The sequence below is a fragment of the Triticum urartu genome, chromosome 7A (assembly GCF_056163025.1).
Source record: "Triticum urartu cultivar PI428250 chromosome 7A, HENAU_Tu73, whole genome shotgun sequence".
NCBI lineage: Eukaryota > Viridiplantae > Streptophyta > Magnoliopsida > Poales > Poaceae > Triticum > Triticum urartu.
In genome coordinates, this window is record NC_141879.1 from 751360503 (window position 1) to 751373457 (window position 12955).

Sequence of the window (12955 nt, forward strand, 5' to 3'; positions counted from 1 at the left end):
TCGGGCTCAAAAACTAGGCCCGAGCCCGGCCCGGGGGCAGCATCGGGCCGGGCCGGGTCGGGCTTTTTCGGGTCAGGCCGGCCGGGCCGGGCTTCCCATTGCCAGGACTAACTGGGGGCTTCTTATACAGAAGCTTAATATAGCTACGTTCCGGGCTCTAGGCCCCACACATGTGTTACTTTTCACATGTACCTTTTTTCACCACCATATGCATTGATATGACTTAAGTTTTGGCCAAGCTGGGTTGCCTGGCTCTTGTGTTTATGCCCTACGTTCCCGTTAATTCGGCTAGGGCATAAGGGGAGCACCTCTGCGATTGTTACTGCCGGGTCAGCTGGATGTATATCTCAGACTGGGTGAAGCCGAAAGCTAGCGTTCTTAAGGGAATATTCGATCGGTGAACAAAATATGATTTCTATTTATTGTACTACATGCCCCCAGAAGTTTATATCCTGCGTCTCTTTTCGCAGTCCGGACATGCACATTAATGCATGCGTACCCAGGGAAAGGAACCCTTAACGGAACTATTCTCCCTGGAAGATGTTTCTTACTATCCATGTAATATAACATAGCTAGTTCGGTACTTGTTTGTTCAAGCACTTATGACCCCTACGCCTGGTTTCCGCGCATATCCCGGTTTTTACATAACTGAGCGGGTATTCAGATACACTCCAGACCGTCGGGGCCGGAGGTTGAAGCGAAAGGGTCCGCCATAACAAATGATTTACAATCTGGCTAGGGACAATATATGTCACTTGAAGTACACAGTCACTTAGACTGACTAAATTCTTCTTCTATACCATCCAACAGGCTGTCTAGCCTACAGTCCTGTTGATAATACTTTGCGGCTAATTCTACCTAGTCATAAACCAAACTGACGGGGATCTCTTTCCCGTCAGGCCCCATGGGTCCGACCTCGGCCATGTGGTTCGGGTCAGCCTTGGTATATCGCGTCTTCACCATGGCCCAGGCTTCCCTTGCACCTTGTCGGCAGGCTGATATCTTCCATAATCTGAAGCGCCGCCGCGCTCCCTTAAGCTTTTCTACAAGCCCTCTCATGCCTCCTGGCAGGGAGGCGGATGGCCACAAGGCTTGGGTAACGCCCTGCATCACCTGTCGTACTTGTTCGTGCAGTTGTGAGAGCTCTGGCATAAGATCGCTTGTAGACCCGGGCATCTCCTTCGCGGGACGACCCGTCAGCATACCTACAGATATAACTCTGTCAGCCGGTTTCTTCGCCAAACTATTTAAAAGTTCGTTCAAGCACATACTGAAAAATGCCGCGTTGAAGCCTCTTATTCTCCTTTACGGAGTCAGCGAGCTGGGCTCGAACATCTTTAAGTTCAACGCCCAGCCGGGTATTGGCGTCCAGGAGATCGTTTTTCTCCCGCCTAACCCGTGTAAGCAGGCGCTCGCCAGCCTTTAGCTGTCGGTTAGCATGTTGCTCATCCCCTCGCATGACCTCCGGATTCACTCAAGAGTCATCTGCAGAATCTACTGTTAGATTTGCACGCATGCCGCATACTACCTGATACACAACATTCTTTGCAATGAAAACAAGTGTTACCTGATGGGGCCTTCTCGGACTCCTTCACTGCGGCAACTGCGGCCTGAAGCTGGGTTGCACTCCTCCAGCTCTAGAGACAACTGGGTATTCTTATCCGTAAGAACCTATGCAAACAATGATCCTTAAATCAGTTGTGCCAACTGTTTCAAGTCTCAGGGGCTACTGATATACATAATTATTAGATTTCCTTACCCGTATATCCTTTACATACTGGTCCGTGGCTCTCGCAAGACCATTTTGAGCAGCTCGGATGTACGCGTCTCCTGAGTTGAAGGCATCGAACGCCTCTTGGGAGAAACAAGCGTCACGGAGTACGGCCCGGCGACGCCTGTGATTCATGGTGCTCTCCACTTTGGAATTTGTAGCGGATAGCCTATCTGCATCCTCTGTAGGAGGAACATCCAGTTTTCGCCCCATGTTAGCGTCCGCCTATATGTCCGGCTCTGGAGCCCGACTGGTGGAGGCGTGACCGGCAACCTCTCCGGATATAGTCCGGCGAGCGGTTTTCCTACTAGGAAACATGGGTGTTATTATGTTTTAAAAGACGACCACCACGGAGCAGGGTTCTCTTTCATACCTCTGCGATGGCGTCTCAGTCTTGACCGCCTTCCTTTTAAGCCTACCCGGCTTCGGTGCCCCTTGTTGGTGAGTCACTGCGGGTTCGGCACGGCGTCCCGAGGGCCTTCCCTATAAAACATCATATGTGTGCGGTAGGTGAAGTGCAGAAAAAGGGATCCTTCTAGGAAGTTAGGACTCCGGTTTTACTTACATGCGATGCAGGGAGTAGTCCCAGATAATCGGCTATGATGGCCACCATGGCACCGTCGCAGCTTAATTGATAGAACTTCCTGTCAATAAGCTCCAGAAATGTGTCTGGATCTTCTTCAAGTCCTGGGTCGAGGACCCGGTCAGGGTCCTCCGGTTGTGGAGGCGGGCTGTGGACCTCCCTTACAGCTTTTCGCAGTTCCTGCTAGGAAACAACAAGGTAAATACTTATGAACAAGAATGCGGGAAGGTTGGGAGTAAAAAGTGGCAGCTCACCCAGCTTGGAGGGTTGTACATGGAGAATTCATCCCGTGGCTTGATGCGGATGAACTCCTCTTCCTCTCCTTTGTACAAATCGGACATAATTTTTGCTAGAGCAGCGACTGAGTCCGGTCCCTTGAGGAATGAGAGTGACGCCATTGATTTGTCAAGTGACGAAGATCTTGCTGATGACGCTCTTGAGCAGCTGATAAAGAGCAAGCAAGAAGCGGAAATCTTCAATGACTTGCCTCTCTTTGATGTGGAAGTATTGAACAACTTCATTGATGAGTGGTTTGACACCCCCAATCTCAGCTTTGACGATCTACAACTTCCCATTGGCCTCAACGTCTCCTTCCATGGAGCATTGCTTCTGAGCTGGCTCTAGCTCAGAAAATTGTTGAGCTGAAGCATAAGATCGATTTTGAAAAGGCTCAATTCAAGAAGCACATGGCCAAGCTCAGCGTACAAGACGTCTAGAACTTCAAGGTCATGTTGCATGAGCTCAAGGAAGCCTTTCACAAGAAGCGTGAAGAAGCTAAAGGTTCTCATGAGCACATGAAGATTTTGGCTGCCAAGTGTGTTCAAGCTTACAATGAAGCTGAGAAGCGCAAGGCACTTGGGCGTCCTGGCATCGACCCCAAGATGGCTACCAAGAAGCAGAAGTCAACTGTGGCCCCAGCTGAAGCATCTAGGCAGGAAGAACCTCGCATTGTCTTCCCTGCCAGCATGACAGGCTCGAAGCCTAAGGTCCCCACAGTTGCTTCAGAACTCAAGAAGACAAGGGCAGCCGAAGCTGAAGCCCGAAAGCGCAAGACCAAGAACACCACTGATGATGCTCCACCCACCAAGAAGCGCAAGACCAAGAAAAATTGGGCTGCTCCCACAGAGCCCCTCGTTGTCGAGCCAATTTCTGTTGCTCGTCCTGCATCTACACAACAAGAACGTCGCCTGATTGTTCATGAGCCTGCTACCACAGAGGCTCCTGAAGGCATTCCAGCTGTCAACCCCACCGCAGCTGAAGACATTGGTCCCCATGACAATGTTGACGATGATGAAGTCCTTCCTCAGATCGAACACAATGTGGTATCATCGCCTGTTCTCATGAACAGCGAACTCATCAGCATTGGTCGTCCTTTGACGCCAATTGCTCGGGATGATTCATGGGCTGATCACCCACAAGACTCCCCCCGTCAAGCAGAAACACCAGTAACTCCCCCAACTCAAGTCACCGGTCCGGTGATTGAAGATGAAGACTTTATGGCCCAACCAACTCCGTCTCCACAAGTGTCGCCAGCATTCCGCAGGCTTCGCAAAGAACCAAGGCCTCAAGTCAATCTATCAAGTGTTCTAGAAGGAGAAGAGCGCCAATCTGTCTCACGCCAAGTCTTTCCTGAAGCCTCTCCTGCTGCGAACATCCCTGAGTCTGAAGCCAAAGCGGCTGAAGATATTTCGGCTGCATCAGCCGATGAAGAAAAAGAAGAACCAAGAGAAGCACGTGTTGCTACACCCCCAACAAACCAAGTCGAGGAGAACGTGTCCGACCCTCCAGCTTCTGAAGTGGAGGTTACACATACTGAGGCGTCCACCAACACCAACACTGAAGCCAATGACGTTGTCATGGCTGAAGCTAATGTGGCGCCTGAAGTCAATGTGGTGGCCGAAGTGATAGCACCTGAAGTGAATGCTGCACCTGATGCAAATCTGCAGCCTGAAGTCACTGCCACTGCCACTGCCAATGTTACTGCTCCTGTACCGCCTCCCAGGCCACACACTATTGAGCAAGCATACAACTATGGTCAGCTGGTCACTGTCAGATGGCCTATTCTGGTGCCTCCTCCTGCTGTTGGTCCTCAATTTGACTATCATGTTCAGCACAGGCCACAGGTCCAGAAGCCAAAGCCAAGACTGCCCATGTTTCCAGGTACTGCCACTTCACCAGGGTCCTTCAACGCCAATGGCTTCATAGCGCACAACACTTTATTCGATAGCGCCAAGAACCCCTATTCAAGGCCAAGGATTTCATCAGATCGGTTCTGGAGCTATCAGCAGCGCAGTTATTATTCATGTGTTCTATATGATCAAGGGCGCATCTTCCCTCATATGCGTCTTAACTGCGATGCCATTGCTGGATTACCATGCCTTGAAGAAGCCCTTGATTGCTTCCGTGATGCTGGACTGCTGAACTTTGTAACTGATAAGGAGCATTGGAATGAAGAGATTCTGCTGCAATTCTATGCAACCCTCCACATTCGCGGCTACAACAGGGATCCGAAGACACGGGTCCTTTAGTGGATGACAGGAAATGTCCATCATGAAGCCAAAGCCTTTGACATCATTGAGCTAACTGGCCTGCCGACTACAGGAGAATTATATGAACCTGGTTGTCAGCTTCACCGCGATGCTTTGGAGAGTATCTTTCAGAAGTCAGAGCCCAACATGAGCCAAATGCTGAGCATGATGAAGCCCTTTCCACGCGACGCTGATTACCCAAAAGAGTTCTTTGTCGAAGACCTCGAGTATCTGCCCCGCACTATCTATCATATCATCAGGCGAACTCTATGGCCTGTCAAGGGACATTCTTCATCAGCCAAACTTGAAGGAGCAATGAAGACTTTGGTCTTTTATATCTTCAACGGCATCAGCTTCAATGCTCAAGATTTATTTATCAGGCAGTTGGCTGCATCAGGCTCAGATCTCTTTGGACTTAAGTTCTACGCTCCATGGGTCATGCACCTTATCAAGCTTCATTCTGCTATTAACTATCAGCCTTCTGCTCGCAACCATCTGATATTTCTGCCAGAGGTTGATATGTCAGTTGAAGCCATATACCCAGAGCCTGCCAAATAGCCTGTTTATCTTCACAACGTTGATCGCTAAAGCTTCACTCAGCCCATTTAAGGAGTTCAGGCCGTCACTCGTGTTTATCCTTTGGCTGGCAACACTCGTGCACCTCATCGTGCCCAAACTGAAGCCACTGAAAGCACTATTGCTCAAAGGCCTCGGAAGCGATCTCGTGTTCTCAATGACCGAGAGCTTCTGGTTGCTCTACATAAGAAACAGGATAAGCATCACTTCTGGCTGAAGCGCCAGATGCAAAGCCTCTTGGTGGACGTCAATCGCATTCGCAATCTTGCCACCAAGAATGCCTTTCTTGCACATGAAACCTGTCGGAGGTCTTGGAAGAGTTTGACATTGCTAAGTGCTGAAGCAGATCTTCAAGACGATAGCTTCACTGAGAGATTCAAGTTTGACTCCACTCCTCCAAGGAATGTTGTCTTGCGTCGAACTCCGTCTCTTGAAGACTCTGATTATTCCTCCTCTGCTGCAACGGTGAATGCCAGAGTGATCAATGATCAAGATGATGCTACTTCACCACCTCCAACGCGTATCGACACTGCACCAAGTTCGTCTACAGCGCCAAACACCAACGCCGACCCTGCATCTTCTCCTACTCCTTCTGGGAACGAGTAGAGGCTCTATGTCTTCAAACCTTTTTGGTCCTTACTAACAAAAGGGGGAGAAGCATATGAGTTGATAGTCTTCAAGCAGGTCCATATGGGCGGTTGCTTTATATTTTGCCTAGTGTTTACAACTCTCGCTTTTGATACATTTGGTTCTTTGAGTTGTAACACTTAAACTTGATGGCCGTCTGCTACTTTTTCTGATATTGTGTGATGCGATGATAAATTCCGCATGTGCAACAACAAATTCCGCACTTAGTCATTTTGCAGACGTCCATTTCTCATTATGCATATCATTATATTCGTCATATCAAATTATGCATGAGGAATTGTCTTTATAAGTTGAAGTGGATCTCCACAAGTACAAGCTGCCATGTGCATTTGCATTCCAGAAGCAAATTACTTATATGCACATCTTCAGGGGGAGCCTTTTGCTACTTATGATGACAATACCTTTATCCTTTACAATTTCACATACTTTTATCCCCGTTGAAAACTTCAACCAGTTTGTCATCAATCACCAAAAAGGGGGAGATTGTAAGTGCATCTAGTGCCACCCCTAGTTGGTTTTGTAGTATTGACGACAAACCTGGTTGAGGGACTAATGTGTTTGTGAGAATTGCAGGATAACACAGGTAGTAGTCCCTCATTGATTCGGTTTACCTACCGGAGATGACCCCTAAAAATGTATGAAGACATTGACGACAATGGTGGTATATGAAGATATTCATATTGAAGACTATGACAAGAGAAGACATTGTGTGAAGACTATGGAGCGCGAAGACTTAGTCATTTTGTTGTTTCCTTTTCTTCTTTGTTGAGTCATAGGAACCACCGTACTGTTAAGTAGGGTCCTAGTGAACAAAGTCAGAGTGACTGAAGTGATGCTCAACCAAATCCTATGTCTTCGAGCGAAGACAATGAGAGCAAATCTTATCCAGAGATGGATGAGTCAGCTTTACTTGTAGCCCAAGTAAAGTTGCCGCGTGTGTTTGAAATCTGACCGTTGGAACACGTGTCAGTTCCTTAGTGACCCAGGGTCATTTCGGACAAATCAGGTCGGGTTGCCTAGTGGCTATAAATAGCCCACCCCCTACACCATAAATTGGGGGCTACTCAGAGTTAGTGCACGGCTTTTGTCGTTTGAGAGCAACCCACCTCCGAAGCATTTGAGAGAGAGAGATCCTTGCGAGGACAAAGCCCAAACACCCAGAGCCAAAGAGTGTTAGGCATCACTAAAGTCTTTCTGTCCGCGTGACCTGAAGACTTGTTACACTTGAGGACTGTGAATCCTCCAGCCGGTTAGGCGTCACGTTCTGAGCATCCAAGAGTCATTGTGGATCACCGGTGAATGAAGTCTGTGAAGGTTTGGAAGTCTACCTTGAAGACTTACCAGAGTGATTGGGCGAGGACTGGGTGTCCTTAGCTCAAGGGGAATAAGGTGAAGACGCGGTCTTCTGAGTTAAATCTCAGCCTCCCTAACCAGACATACAGTTGTCACAGCAACTAGAACTGGTCGAACAAATCACTGTCTTCCCCAAGCTACTGGTTCTATCCTTTCCTTCTCTTTCCTTACTGTTTTTCTTCGTGAAGTCATTGCCTGCTTGCCTTATCTGTTTGACTTCACTGTGTGACTACTTGTTCTGACTGGCTTCATACTATCTTCCATCCTGATCCATACTGCCTAGCTGCTATTAGTCTTTGTGCTCACTTCATTGAATACTTGACTATGGCTTGTCTAGTGTAGTCTACCTTCCGCTGCATATTAATAGGATCGGTTCTATCGTTTGTCTTTGAAACTTCATGTTTTGTAGACTTTCATAAAAATCGCCTATTCACCCCCCCTCTAGTCGATATATAGCTCTTTCAGTCGGAATTTTCTGGTCAGGCTATGGACGTGGTGATGGCGCTGGCCAATGCTAAGGTACCTGGGACTATGGCTACAGCGCCGACTTCGGTCGAGGCGACAGACAGGGCAGACTCGGATAGAGCATCCAATTGGGCGCGTAAGAAGGAGAAGATGATGTGTTATCGTTGTGGTGAGAAGGGCCACTTTATTGCTGAATGCGTGGCGGAGCTTTGTGATTCGTGTGGTAAGCCAACACATAATACGGGGGAATGCCCGATATTGAGTGATCAGATGCTGACTCTTACAATTTATGGAGTATATTGTGCTGAGTTGATGTTCTTTGAGTCTCCGGCTGCGAGAGAGATCCCTGAGGAGACAAAGAGTTTGACCACTGGGGTTGTGAAAGTTACCCAAGGAGATGTCTCTGAGACTCAAATTGTGCAGAGGCTTAAGGAGTTAGCTCCAGGTGACTTCCAGTGGGAGCTTGTCAGGCTTGAGGCCAGCATGTTCAAGGTTGACTTCCCTTCTGTGGAGGATTTGCAGAGACTTTTGAGTTTTGGGTCGTGCAGAGTACCTGGCACAAAATGCATCCTGGAGTTCCACGATTGGAAGAAGGTTGAGCCACAGGGCAAGCCGCTTAATCAGGTATGGTTACGATTTTCCGGGGCTCCCTCGAAGCCGATGCAGGATGCTCGAGTCGTGGCTAGCTTGGGTATCATGGTCGGAAGAACTGAGAGAGTGGATATGGCCTTAACCCGAGCTCACGGTGTGGCCCGACTGCTGGTGAGTGTTCTGGATATTGAGTTTGTCCCTGATATGGTTAAGTGGACATATAGGGGACATATTTTCAACCTCGAGATTGAGTTTGAGGATGCCGATCTCTTCGCTGAGGCTAACAATGGGACTGATGTAGATATGCACGAGGGTGATGACAGCTCGGGTGCCAAGGAGGCACCAGTTGATGATGCTGGACGAGAGTTGTCCAACGGATCGGGCCCCGTTACTCAGACGCCCGGGGAAGGGCCCGGGGATGGGACGGCACCATCCTCTTTGGTGCCTATGAGTTCTCTGAGGTTTGGGTCGTTTGAGCCAGCTTCTGCTCCTCCCAGACTCTAGAGTGACCGGGTGGAGTCCGATGACGTGTTTGAGGCGCACGCTACCTAACTTGTAGGTTGATGGCGTTGATAGCCCTGTGCTCGGAGGCTTGGAGGGGAGTATCTCGGTGACGACTTCGGTCGGGGGAGGGGAGGAGAAGTTTGGGCAGGTGGCTCCTCTTTCTCCCGCTCTCCCCACGGTCTCACTTCAGGTGATGGAATCGACTTTGGAGGCTGTCCCTAGGGGAGGGTGTCCGGGGCAGGTGGCCTCGGCTCTTTCTCCCACCCTCGTGGTGCCAGAGCAGCGGATGGCGGCTGTGCTTAGGGGAGGCGGTCCGGGGCAGGCGGCCTCGACCCCCTCTTCCCCTCTGGCGGCTAGGGAGGCCGCATCCCCTGTGGCGCCGGTGACCCCCTCTCGCCAGAGGGCTGGGCGGGAGGAGTGTACGGGCAGGCAACCCTCACGGTTCACTCTCTCGGCGCGCCGGTGTCCCAGGGCCTCGGTTCGAGGCAGACGTTAGTGGTGCCGGGGAGATCCCTGCCGCTTCCCCCGGCAAGTCCTGCCGACTCTTCGAGGGGTGCAACTTTGCGGTGTGCTGGGGGTGAGGCCGGTGGCTTTATTCCGAGTGGGGTCACTCGGGAGGAGGTCATCGCCTTTGGAGGGATTCCGGATCCGGTCTCTGCGGGGTGACGGATGAGCTGCCGTCTCCAGGATCATCCGGAGGTTAATGACATGCAGCAGCGGTGCGCCATGAGGGCGGCCAAGCTTCGTGACATTGAGGTCACCACTCGGTCAACACTTCTAATTCCATTCTGCATTTTTCTAATAATGATATTATTAATAATGCATATCAATTAGGATTTTCACTAGGTAGTTATGATAGTGAAATTTCCAACTCTGTTAATGATCTCATAGATTTGGAAGTGGAACGCGCTTTAGAAACGATTCGAAACTTAGCAGCGGTAAAAGCCATGAATGATGCTGATATCGATGCGTTGGGGGTCAGGGTGCTCGATAATTTTTGTGCGGATCTTGCACCATCCATTCCTGAGTCAGAGGAAGAGGATGACACTTTTGAGGCTGCAGTAGTTCGATCCACTGAGCCCGGTTGTGAGGACCGGGTGGAGGATCAAAACAAACCTAAACGCAAGTGGAAGCGGAAGATCTACCCTGCTTCAGCGGTGCGTAGGAGTGCTAGGATCCGTACTACTAAAAAATTTCATGATGAAATATGAAAGGAATCTTTTGGAATAGCAGAGGTCTGAAAGACTTGGCTAAAAGAAGGTTTCTTGCAGATGCGTCTATCGAGCATAAGTTGGATTTTATTGCTCTCACGGAAACTGATAGAGATAATTTTTCGTCCCAGTTTCTTAATACTTTATCGGGAGGTGTCGATTTCGATTGGCACTGCCTGCCTCCGAGAGGAAGATCGGGCGGGATCTTACTTGGAGTGAGATGCGATTCGCTGGAAGTCCGAAGTGTAGTGATGGGAGATTTCACAGTTAAGTTTCGGGTTAGGTCGAAAGCTGATGGGTTTAATTGGGCACTGGTGGCGGTTTATGGTGCCGCGCAGCCGGAGCTCAAACCAGAGTTCTTGGTAGATCTTGTTCAAATTTGCGGCTCTGAGCAGCTCCCAATTCTGGTTGGGGGTGATTTCAATATCATTAGGAGGAGAGAGGAAAAAACAATGATAACTTCGACGGCAGGTGGTCATTTATGTTTAATACTATTATTGAAAGCTTGGATCTGAGGGAGATAGAGCTTTTGGGTAGAAAATTTACCTGGGCTAATGCCTTGCCAAATCCGACGTTTGAGAAGCTGGACCGAGTCCTATCGAGCGTCGAATGGGAACAGAAATTTCCTTTGGTAACGGTCCAGACACTTTCGCGTGGAATTTCTGATGACACGCCTTTGTTTCTGGACTCGGGTGAGCCAACCTACATGGGGAACAAAAACTCCTTTTCATTAGAGCTGGCATGGTTTGGAAGAGAAGGCTTCTTGGATTTGATAGCCAGAGAATGGGCTAAGGATGCAGGATGTAGGACTTCGGTTGAGCGCTGGCAGAATAAGATAAGGCATTTGAGAAGTTTCTTGTGTGGGTGGGCTAAGCATCTTAGTGGGATTTATAAGGTCCAAAAGGAAAGCTTCTTACACTTATTCAGTCCCTAGATTTACAATCCGAGTCCACAATTTTTCAAGCCCCGGAGCTTCATGGTAAACTGGAGGCGGAGATGAGGTTGAAAGAGCTTCTCCGTGAAGAGAAATTAAAGTGGGCGCTACGGGCTAAGGTTCGCAAAGTTGTCCAGGGGGACGCGAACACTCAATTCATTCACATGATCGCTAATGGCAAGAACAAAAAGAAGAGAATCTTTGAGCTTGAACAAGATGAAGGAACGATTTTAGGATAGGAAAACCTAAAATTATACATAACCGAATACTGCAAGCAGTTGTTTGGGCCTCCAGAGGATAATTGTGTATCCCTGGATGTGTATAGGATTGAGGATGTGCCTCAATTTACTGCTGATGAGAATGCTATTTTGATTGCCCTGTTTTCGGAGAAAGGGGTGTTTGAAGCCATTACACAGATGAAAACAATAAGGCCCCAGGGCCGGATGGATTTCCGGCGGAATTCTATAAAAAGTGCTGGCATATTATTAAGGGGGATTTGCTACCAATGTTCCATGATTTATTCTCTGGACAGCTTCAGCTATTTCACTTGAATTTTGGAACAATAACATTGCTTCCTAAGAAAACAGAGGCTGCGAGAATTGAGCAGTTCAGGCCGATCTATCTTCTCAATGTTAGTTTCAACATTTTCACCAAGGTTGGGACTAATAGGCTCACGCAGATTGTGCATTCTATGGTGCAGCATTCCCAAACTGCTTTCATGCTGGATATGAACATCCTAGAAGGGGTTGTGGTCCTTCATGAAACGCTCCACGAAATCCACATGAAAAAACTAGATGGAGTTGTTTTTAAGGTGGATTTTGAGAAAGCGTACGATAAAGTCAAATGGCCTTTCCATCAACAGGCCTTGCGTATGAAAGGTTTTGATGAGGCCTGGTGACGCCAGGTAGAATTGTTCACGCAAAAAGGGAGTGTTGGAATTAAAGTGAATGACGACATAGGTCATTATTTCCAGACACATAAGGGCCTGAGACAAGGGGATCCGATATCTCCTATTTTGTTCAACATTGTAGTTCATATGTTGGCAATTCTAATAGGAAGGGCTAAGGAGGTTGGTCAGCTGGGTGGCTTGGTGCCTCATCTAGTTGATGGAGGTCTGTCTATCCTACAGTACGCCAATGATACGATCATCTTTATGGAGCATGACTTGGCAAAAGCGAGAAATATGAAGCTGGTGTTATGCTTATTTGAACAATTGTCCGGGTTAAATATTAACTTTCACGAAAGCGAATTGTTCTGTTTTGGAAGAGCCAATGAGGAACAAGAGGCTTATAGGCAATTGTTTGGGTGCGAATTGGGGACCTTACCTTTTATGTATTTAGGTATACCAATTCACCATCGTAAGCTGACAAACAGAGAATGGAAGTGTATCGCGGATCGCTTTGAAAAGAAACTAAGTTGATGGAAGGGCAAGCTCATGTCATACGGAGGCCGATTAATTCTGATTAATTTGGTTCTCACGGGTGTGCCTATGTTTCTCTTGTCTTTCTTGGAAGTCCCAGTTGGAGTTAGGAAAAGGCTGCACTTTTATCGATCCCTATTCTTCTGGCAGAGCGATGAACTAAAAAGAAAATACGGACTCGCCAAATGGGACATTCTCTGTCGACTGAAAGACCAAGGGGGTCTTGGCATTGAGAATCTTGAGGTCAAGAACAGATGTCTTCTCAGCAAGCGGCTGTCGAAGTTATCTGTCGAGACTGATGCCACTTGGGCGCAGATCCTCCGTAGTAAGTATCTTCACTTCAAAACTTTGTCCCAGGTGACAGCGAGGCC

At 48.5% G+C, this 12955-nt stretch overlaps 1 protein-coding gene across 1 annotated transcript; it reads left to right on the forward strand.

Moving 5' to 3' along the window:
• The first annotated feature begins 7945 nt into the window (after positions 1–7945).
• Positions 7946–9019, forward strand: LOC147962807 (uncharacterized). The gene has a single exon (XM_087534315.1). It carries the CDS (start codon positions 7946–7948, stop codon positions 9017–9019), a length of 1074 nt encoding a protein of 357 aa, XP_087390441.1.
• Positions 9020–12955: the final 3936 nt, after the last annotated feature.

What these genes read in the sequence shown, in the direction of transcription:
- LOC147962807 (XM_087534315.1), top strand. Translation starts at nt 7,946, where the DNA reads ATGGACGTGGTGATGGCGCTGGCCAATGCTAAGGTACCTGGGACTATG.